We start from the raw sequence: 10,394 nt of genomic DNA, 5'->3' as shown, positions 1-10,394 counted from the left end.
CATTATCCTTAAGCCGTGGATTTCCTTGTGAACTATGGAATCTATCCTGCTATCTAAAACTGAGAGGGGTTTATTTTGGGGTGTTAGAGAACCTACAGAATTTCCAGAGGGACAGAAAACAGTCTTAGGATTTTACCCAGTTAGAAGTGACAGCCAAGATAGCTTGGGCCAGAGCTACCTTAAAGAGCAGGTCTCCTCGCACTGGCTTACACCTTGCTGTCACTGCTCACTGCCAACTTTTTTCATGTCCCAGTTTTGTGTCTGTGAGAATGCTTAGGAGAACCTGGGTCATGTACAGAACTCTAGCTGGAAAGGCTTCTAAGAAATGATGTTTCTACTTTTCTGGCCTTTGGAGTGCAGGAAGGTAGGAGAACGGGATAGGGACTGGCTACCTTCATTAAGTACGTGTTACATTATTGCACCTACACTGACCTTGACTTTACATTTTATTTTACTATTTTATTAAAATATCCTTTTGTTGGGTCATTCGTTAGTGAGACAGTGGGTTTGACTTCTAGGCAGCTTCAATCAGAAGAATTTTGTTCAATGTTCACAGGATAAATCTTTTAACTAGAGCAGATCATCTTGCAGTGGATCTCACAGGTTACAATGAAGAGAGCTCTACATTATATAAAGTCAGCTTCCTTTCATTGATAGCAGAGTTAACTTAATCATGGGGCACTGTAACACCATGATCGTGTACATAACGGGAGCATATTATATGTGTGACAGGTTAAAAATAGTTCTTTAAAGGAAGAACTCGAGGGAGAAGCATGGAAGAGTTTACAAATAAATTTTACAGTATATGTAAAACGAGGCCTTTTTGTTTGAGATCAAACATAAATGACACTGAAGAATGTTGGCAGCGTGCCTGGCATTCTGTTCACAGAGCACGCTTATGCTGTAAATAATGGCTTCATTTCCATTCCAGGACCTAAAAATTACTAACATTCTGTGCTTATGCAATATTTACACGATATTCTGCCACTAATAGGTATGGACATAATTAATCCCTTCTTACAAAGTTGAAGGCTTACATCGGCTAGTCTTAGTGTATTCTTTTATTTACTTAAATCCCAGATTTTCTTAGTATTTATACAACTGCCAGGATATTTTTTGGTAGACCTCAAAAGCAGGCAGAATTTCAGCTAGTTTCTTCTGGAAAAAAAAAAAAATCATTAATAATACATATTTACTCCAATCAAAAAACAAATGCCCACTGTTTATATTTTCATTTCAGAAATAAGAAAATTGAGAATCATATCCACCTAGAGATATAATTACTGTTCACTAAAGCATTTTTACTTTACTCTTGTGTAATCTATTTAAAGATACTTTTAACAGCAGTGGAGGTTAGCAGTGTTTAGGGCATTTGGGGGGATGATTGATGTCGTGGTCACTACTTTCATCTCTTCTCAAAGAATTTGAAATTTTGTGAAGAGTCGCCTGAGAGGCGAACAGCTGGAATATTAACTCCACAAAACACCCATGGGTCGTTTAATCCAGATTAGATCTTTCTCTATGGAATTTCTTTTACTGAAACTTGTTGCTGTATTTGTCATAGTAATATTCTTGGGGATCATCTGGCTCCTCTGCTTACTGAGTCCTTGTTCGAGTAAGCCATTTCACCTCTTTGTAACTCAGTTTTCTCATCTGCAAAATGAAGACAATAATCGTATCTCTTAGCGTTATAAGGATTACATGAGTTAATTTAGGTAAGATGCTTGGCACCTAGTAAGCTCTCTATAAGTATTAGCTGCTGTAATTGTTGTTATTTCCATTAACTCATTAAAACTTTCTTCTTTATGTGATGACCTGACCCATGGGACAAATTTTTCTCAATCTTATTATCAAGAATTGTAGTGCTGCTACGTTTTTGGTGTCAGTGCTGTGGTTATCATGACTTAATGTAATTTTTTTATGTCACTTTTTGTATTTGATATTAGAAAGATTAGATTTGCTTTTTAGGTTCTTATAGTACATTCTGTGTGTCATCTTTACCTTTCTTGATTTTATCTTCTCTGTTTAGCTTTTTTGTCCATTTATTTTTAATTTTATAATACATTATGTTATACATATTTTTTGAAGCCAGCTTAATTACTTTCTGAAACTCTCCTGGGTTCATGTATGTGATAGAAATGCATCATTTTTTGTTTGCATCATTTTTTTTAACCTAGTTTAAGCGATACTCTATATACTACTTTTGCTATAATCATTTAAATTTTCTACCATAAGAATTATATATCCATTATAATGTAAAATTTTACTTTCTTGTCAATATTTATATTTAAGAGAGAGGTAACTCAAATTTTTTTACACACTAAAAATTTACTATAATATTTTCAGTTATCTTTCTGAATATCATACCTTGAAAAACTAATTCTAAATCTGATTCTAGCCACTCAACACACAACCACTTTTTGCAGTTATTTTATAAAACTAATGACTTGTATTCAGGTTTTTGAAAGGGATCTCAGAAAAATTAGTATGTGCCATTCAAAGGTACTAAAAGCATTTAAGGCATATAATTGCTTTAGGATTGAAATCTGTATTCTCTGATACATTTTATTCACTTATGCTTCTCATTTTACTAGGACATTTTATTTTCAGAAAGCTTTCTTCATTGCTAATTTTAAAAAATTCCGTATTACATAGAATCCTAAGAGTGATGTGGGTGTTTTCCAGGGAGCTGAGCGAGGAGGTGTCGAAGGTTACACAGCGGTAGCTCTGGAGGAGCCAGATTTCATGTCCTGCTATTTTTAAACTTTTAAGGAAACGCAGAAAGAGGAAATGGTTCAGGCTTTATGATATCATTAGCGCTATTTTTATTCTCTTAAGTTCAAAGGTTTCAGGGATAAGAAAATTTATGCAAAGATGGAAACATTCATCTTTCTTGATTTCTATTAGTATACTCTCAAAATGCTCATACTGGAATATGCGCACTTTTTTAAATGTTGCTTTTCCACTTGCTTTAGGAATGTGCGTATAGGTGGGAAGAATAAGGAAATGATCTATTTGTAACACTGTCATATATTTAAAATAAATCAAGATATGAAAACAATTTCCTGGTACTAAAACCCAAATATTCTACAGACAGAAACACTTGAAAATGCTGTTACTCTATTTTAACAATTAGCTTATTATTGAAATTAATTCATTTCACTGACCCATTTCGGACGATGCTGAAAAAGTTCTCTTAATTAGGTTTGATTGGGTTCATTTTTTCTGTGAAAGTTCATTTTTTACTTTGGTATCCTGGCACTTTCACACAATTGAAAATAATTTTCACATCATTGAAAATAATTTCCGATTATGACTAATATTGTGGAAAGTTGGGCCAATTATCTCTTTAAGGAAAAACTGGAATTTCATTTTTTCTCCCAGTATAGAATATTAATTAGGAAAATCAACAACTTGTATGAAAGGGAATGCTTGCGTGAAGTAACACGATGTGAAAGTACTCTGGAATCGTGGCCAAATGAAGTAGTGTTTCTTCATGTCGTTCGCAGAATACCGATTTCACGATGTATTAGTATGAGAGCGAATAATTTTCTCAGTTGAAATTTTTTTTTTTTAAACTGCCAGTTGCTAGCCATAGCTTCTCAGGGGTCTGAACCTCTTATGCCGCAGTCACGTGCCTCGTCTCCATCCCTGGGCCCAGCAAAAGACTCAGGGGCTGGGTTTGGGTCAGGAAACCATCATCTGCTTTCAGTCTGCAGCTGGGATTTTCAAAGTTAACACCCATCTATTTCCTTAAAAATATGGCATCAGTGGGATGCCTTCCTCATGCCAGATAGGAATGCTTAAAAGAAACAAGCCCTGCTCTTACTTTCTTTGCCCTTCATTTTTTTCGATTTTTAATTTAAGCCATTTTGTTAAGCACTTTGTATATCCTTGTGCACTCTCATAATTCTCATTAGGAGGAAGGGGTAAAACATTACCTTCATGGCTCTTGCCGAGTTTGAATGTCACTGTTTCTCAGGTGTCCATGTGACCAGTGAGGGCCTCCTCACGCCCTCAGTCAGCCATTTTTGGGTGGTGATATCATCAAAGTGATTAAGACAAATTTTCACCTTGGTTTCAGTACCCATTTGTTGCCATTGTGAATAGAAGCAAATTCGTTAGTTTTCTATCTGCTTTAAACTTGAAGAGGTCTCAAAGAATTTACCAAACACTAAATTTTTAGTTAAAATTGGCTGTAAAAGTTTTTTTTTGTTGGATAAAAGTGGCACAAAATTTATCTGAAACTGGTAACAGAAAAGAAGCACTTGTCTTCAACAGTGACTCACTTAAGAAAAAATTGTTCTTATTACGTGGCACCAAAATTGTTTACAGTGCATAGACTTTTCTGTGCCACTACTAGTAAGAGTTTGCTTAAATCTGTTACACTGATTGTGCTGGCACATTGTATGAGCACTTTAAAAAATTGCTTATAAGTGCCATGCTATTGTTTGTCGATTCCTGTACCTCATCTGATGACTGTTCTCAGTTTCCTCCTTTTTCAAGTCCCTTGAAGTATTAGTCACTGTCATGGCTCCTAGCCTGGCTTTTCAGGAGAACTCATCAACTGCAAGAAAAATGTACATTATTGATAGGCATCTCCATCCACTGAGTTTATGTGGCCTCTAATTCTTAAACAGGGATGCATGCATTTGGATCCCCGCCAGGAGTAAAGCAGATTGAATGAAAGTCCATTAAAATCAGCGAAAATTACTGCCATTATCCCTGTCGATAGCAAACGAACATGTTAAAAGAAGGGGGTTGGGGAAACGCTAAATCGAAAGGGAAAAAACCTCACTCTTCCTCTATTATGTGGATGAGTAATAGGAAAAACCCTCGAATGACCAAGAAAGGCTTGTGAGTCTTCCTCTGATGGATTGGAGTTGAATTCCGGTTGTTGTATGGAATGCTCTGAGAGGTAACTGGGAGCTAAATAAGCTGCCGTCCACGCCTTCAAAATTAATTCCGTGTGTTCTTGGGCGGGGGGACCGGTTTCAGGACATGACGGCGCGTGACCTGCTGCAGCAGAGGTACACCCTCCCGAACGGGGACACGGCCTGGCGGTCCTCGCCCCTCGTGACCGCCGCGCTGGAAGGCAAGCTGGTCCTCCTCGATGGTATCCACCGGGTCAACGCGGGCACCCTGGCCGTGCTGCAGAGGTTTGTGCAGTCACACTCACGGAGGGCACGAGGACGCGGCGGACGTGGGGCTTTCTCTCGGTCACCTATTTTGAAACTGGTTGCGTAGATCTTAGAATTCTGTACCCATGTAAAACGGCAGATTTTTTTTTATATTGTAAATACAGTACGTACGGTAAAACTTCAAATAATGAACATTTGGGAGAAGCCACTGCTATGCATAGCAAACTTATGTGTTTTAAGAAAACTTTTAAGTTAGTGATTTTGAAAGACTTTACATAAGATCATTGACATGCGACAAGTCACACGGTGTAAGTTTCTGTGGCTTATCAGAGCCGCAGCTCCCTGTTTACAAACTCCTTGTAAATCATAGACTTAAATTACTGATTGATCTTGTTGGAATTTTTCTTTTGAGAGAAAATACAGTTTCTTATATAGAATGTGTTTCATCGTATTTTGTATAAACCAGAAAAACTCGCTTCGTGCTCACTAGCTCGAACATTCACGTAACTGTTTTTCTCTTATTTCAGTTTGGGTGGGGCAAATATCCACAGATTCCTAACTAACTTCTCTTGAATTTAGTGTTAAGAAAAAACTGCACGTGTAACTTCCATGGAAAACGTTCCCATCCTGTGTCATTTGCGGAGACTGATGATACTGGATTTTGTTGTTGTTACGCCTCGATTCTAACACTTGTAGACATTTGACTGACTTATCAGGAAAGTTCAAATAAGTGGAATAATCCATTTCCCCAACTAACTACGCAAAGTTTTTTTGTCCTTGAAAAGGTGTACATACCAAGTATAATTAAGGATTTCAGAGACATTGTGTTAATCCTGACTAGATTTAAAAGTACTTTAAGTGGTTCACCGTAAACATGCCATAGATTTGTAGTATTTTCTTCTTCTAAACAGACAAGTGCAGACAAACGAAAGGCTGCTCCCCCGTTTTATCAGCTCTCTCTTGCCTGGTACACCAAGTAGCAGCAGCAGCAGCAGCAGCTGCCACAAGTGCCAGCCGGCTCTGCTGCACGTGGCACCACGCTGCCATGTCCCAGGTCCTCAGCTTCGGAACCACCTGTGGGTGTGGGTCTTAAACACTGCTGATGCCTGGGCCCCGCCTCCTCAGAGTCCGACGCCGTCGACCCGTGGTGAGGCCTGACCATTGGCACTTTAAAATTTTTGATACAGAAATCAACCGTTTTGCCAAGTGTAACAGCACTGGTCAACTTAAAATTTCGAAAGGTACATCTAGAATTGTTAGACGCAACAGCCTGTGGTCATGGACGTTATTAACTTCACCGTTCGAAGCTGATTACTCTGTTCTCTGACTTTCTCGTTTCCCATCAGGTTGATCCATGACCGAGAGCTAAGCCTCTATGACGGCTCTCGGCTGCTGAGAAAAGACAGATATATGCGTTTAAAAGAGGAGCTGCAGATGTCGGACGAGCAGCTGCAGAAGAGGTAATCGGGGATGCACTGCTCTTACTCTGCGTGTCGAGTGTGCCTTCTTTTTCTTATTCTTCTAAACTTAGGGTCAAGCCAAGAAAACTTGGAACAGCTCCATAACTCGGTGTCCTGGGCTTGCTCATGGTTGGGCACATCTTAAAACTTGACGATGCCCTTATGCTCTGCACGCTCGGTCTACCTGCGCATAAGTGCTGAAACGTATTATCAGAACGTTAATTTTAAGAAGTTTAGCCTTCTCTGTTGCCCTAGCTATTCGGTTTTTGCTCCATACTTTATATCCCTCAAAGAAACAAACAAACAAGTGTCACAATTAACTGGGCCCACTCTCCTAAGAAGGCATCAGTTATTACTGGGGTACGCCACCTGCCTCAGGGTTCCCATTCATGTCTTATTTAAACGTTTTCCAGAGATACAACCACCAAATGCAATGTAGGAGACTTGATTGGATCCTGGATCTGGATATAAAATGAAAACAGCTATAAAAGACAATTGTGAAAGTTTAAATATGGGCTATATATTTGATATTGAATTAATATTAATTTTCTTAAGTATCATAATGGTGTTATGAAGGATGATATGCCTAGTGTTGGGAGACACGTGCTGAGATATTTAAGGGACAAAGTGAAAAGATGTCCCCAGCTTCCTGCCAGATGTTTCAAAGACGAGAAGACGTGTGTGTGCAGACAAACACACGCGCACATGCACACGCACATGCACACACACACATACATGCATGCACGCACACGCACACTCACACACGCACGCACACACACACACACACACACCACCTGGAGAGAAAGAGCGAGATCAAGTGAGAGAGAACACAAATGTAAAGTCTTAACGATTGTGAAATCTAAGTGAAGGATTTAGGGGTGTTCAGGTTCTGTCCTTTCAGACTTTCTATGGGTTTGGAAATTTTTTAAATAAAAAACTTGAAGGAAAATATTTCTTTCATCCGCGTACTGTACTTTTCCCTTAGAAGAGGTTTGGCAAATATAAATTATTTCTTGTCTCATTACATTTCCATGGTCATTTTGACACAATTAGAAATGGTTGCTTTGGGGAATTCCCAGTCACTTATTTGGATCTTATTTAATTGAAGCTTCACCCCCAACCCCTCTGAAGAGGTTGCTGCCATATTTAAAACATTAAAATCCTACAAATGATACTTAAGCATATTTCTTATTATGTTTATGTTTTAAGAAGGGTTTTGTTTAAAAATTGCCTTGGAACGTTTTCGCAGCGAGGAAATGTTAAATTTCTTCCTATCTCTCTATGAGTTATTTAAGAGTTCACTTGATCGCACAGCTGTCTGTGCTCCGAAGGTGCGCATCATCAGATTTCTCTGCCTGGGAAATGGCTCGGCCAAGTGTCAGGGAGGCCAGTTATGACGATCCCATTCGTGTCATCCCTTCCGTTTATTACGTTCAACCCTCGTGCATCATTTGCATGGCACTCATCTGTCAGGCAGCAGTTTTTATTTTCAGGGAGACGAGTCGCAGCAGTTGGGCAGTGGCTCTCAGCGAGCTCGCCTGTCAGTTTCCCCTAGGACTTCAGAGGCATTGTATTTGTAGCCAAACATCCAGGAAACGACAGCCCCCTTCTGTGAAAAGCACCCCAGTCCTCCAGAACGGTCCCCTGCAGTTTTACAAATGAAAACACTCTCAGAAACAGAGTGGCGCAAGCTTCAGCATGTTCAGGATCTGGCCCAGAGCGGTTAGTATTTCTTCTCTGAGTGTCCATCTCTGTCACTGCCGACTTTGTAGCTCGCCCCCGAATATAAACCAGACCCAGTTCTATCTCGAGGTCACTCTGAGTAGGTAGAAGAAGGTCATGGCGCTGCTCGTTCCCTTCACTTATTTCTTATTTTCATTTGAATTTTTCATTATTATTAAACATTCATGAAACTTGAGCCAGATGGTGTTTCAAGGCTTGTTATATTTCCTATTCTGCATTCTTCCAAAATAGTTATGGAGCCATTTGGGAACTTTATGGAGTTTTTGCATTATTATCCTAGCGTAAGGACTATTCACAGCAGAGCCATTCAATAAACTAGTTGTTTATCCTTTTTCACATACGTTTTGCTTTTCCTAAAGTTAGCACTTGTCTACGTTTGAAAAGTGGCACATATACAAATAAATAATTACAGTGCGGCTTTTAAGTGTTAGCATAGAAATCCCTACAGGAACGCTGTGGGACAGATGGGAAAGTGACCCTATTTCTCACTTTTTCACCCCAGACCCTTCTCTCGTGTCTAAATCTCCTCAGCACGTTCAGGCGCATCAAGTATTCTATCAATTTTGTAATCTCTGAATCTCCTTTTCTCCCGTAGTGTGTTCTGACTCGCCCTTATCTGGACTTGTTGTTGTTCATACTTATAGCCCATGTATCATTCCAGATCTCTCTCCACCCCCACTTCCCGTTGCCTCCGGTGTCGCTTTCTGCAACTTCCATTAGTTAGAGGTTGAACCTCCTGGGCCAAACTTCTAATTGTCTTTTCTCTCTTAACGTTCTGACAATTCACCTGGACTTCATTCATTTTCAGAGGCGCGGTGTCTCACAATTGATTCTCCCCTCGGAAATATTTCTATCATTTGAAAGCCTCATTCCTTTCCTTATCAGTATTTCTCCATTTTTTTTTTATCTGAGAAACACTATTTTCTTTCTTATGATTATAAGCAGTGTTTTTTGTTTTTTTTTTTTTAATTTTATTGTTAAACATAGTCATGTTACAGAATCTGCTTCACTCTGATGATATGGATCATTGGTAAATTTCTTCCCATTTTCTTCATTAACCTGGATTAAATTTTGTAGCTCATTTTTGTATTTCTGGGAATATATACGGTCTCTTTTAGGGTTATATTAGGTTATACTAGGTTGGATTCTTCCTTTAAGCCAGTTGACAGTATTTCTTTCCAGGCTGTATGTTTCGGTAGGGAGCTGGCACCTTGACGAAAAGGACATAGCACAGCATAAAAAGCAAGAAATTTGTACTCAGTGAGAAAATTAACTTATTTCATGTGTTCTTGTAAGTACTAAGACCCATTATCTAGCTCGGCTTGATCCTATACGCTGTCCACATCCAATCTGTTGCTCTTGGCATTGGCACTAAACCTGCAAATGAGAAACTTATAATTCAGGCATATATCCTTTTCATTTCTGTACCTAATCGCAGAACTGATAGTCTTTAAACAAACTCAGCTATTAATGTTTGGTTTTCTTGTGGGGGATTCTGAGATAAAGAAAAGGGTCAAAGATATAAAGAAGGGACAGCAAATGTAAGAGCTTCCTTGCCTCTGTGCCCAGGTTGGTAAATCTAGACACCCATTAGGCTTTTCAGACAGGGACAATTTTCGGCTTTGTGTTCAGCAGGACTCCTTCAGTTATGAGTAACAACAACAACAAAAAACTTCATTGTAAAAAGGAGCTCAGTGGTATCTCAGTGGTATCTTACCAAGGAAGCGCAGTGTGCCTCAGGAGATAACTGGACCCTAGGACTCTGACTGGACAGGACTCTGTCTCGCTCTGTACTTCATCTCATTGTTTCTAATGTCACAATACCTGGCACGCAGTAGATCACTTACTAAATGTAGTTGAATGAATGAATGAATCTTAACCTATGATAAATTCCAGGAAACTCAAAGTAAAGGTAATTCTGTTGATCTAGTTTAAGATGATCTAAGCTAGCAGTATTTCCTTTGGCGAACCTACTAATTAGGAATACTTTGCCTTTTAAGTCTGATACCACAGGGTCTTATGATTAACAGCCACTAACAGTGGGCTACCA

At 39.0% G+C, this 10,394-nt stretch overlaps 1 protein-coding gene across 1 annotated transcript in view; it reads left to right on the top strand.

The window, feature by feature from the left end:
- Positions 1-10,394, top strand: part of VWA8 (von Willebrand factor A domain containing 8) — a 281,798-nt gene that overhangs the window by 65,192 nt on the left and 206,212 nt on the right. The window contains exons 13-14 of the mRNA XM_023536356.1: positions 4,999-5,159; positions 6,488-6,601. Coding sequence (XP_023392124.1) covers positions 4,999-5,159; positions 6,488-6,601 — 275 coding nt within the window. The remainder of the gene's footprint in view (positions 1-4,998; positions 5,160-6,487; positions 6,602-10,394) is intronic.

This window comes from Pteropus vampyrus, unplaced genomic scaffold (assembly GCF_000151845.1).
Source record: "Pteropus vampyrus isolate Shadow unplaced genomic scaffold, Pvam_2.0 Scaffold154, whole genome shotgun sequence".
NCBI classification, from domain to species: domain Eukaryota; kingdom Metazoa; phylum Chordata; class Mammalia; order Chiroptera; family Pteropodidae; genus Pteropus; species Pteropus vampyrus.
The sequence above is the reverse complement of the archived record's forward strand: the minus strand, read 5'-3'. Positions and strand labels throughout refer to the sequence as shown.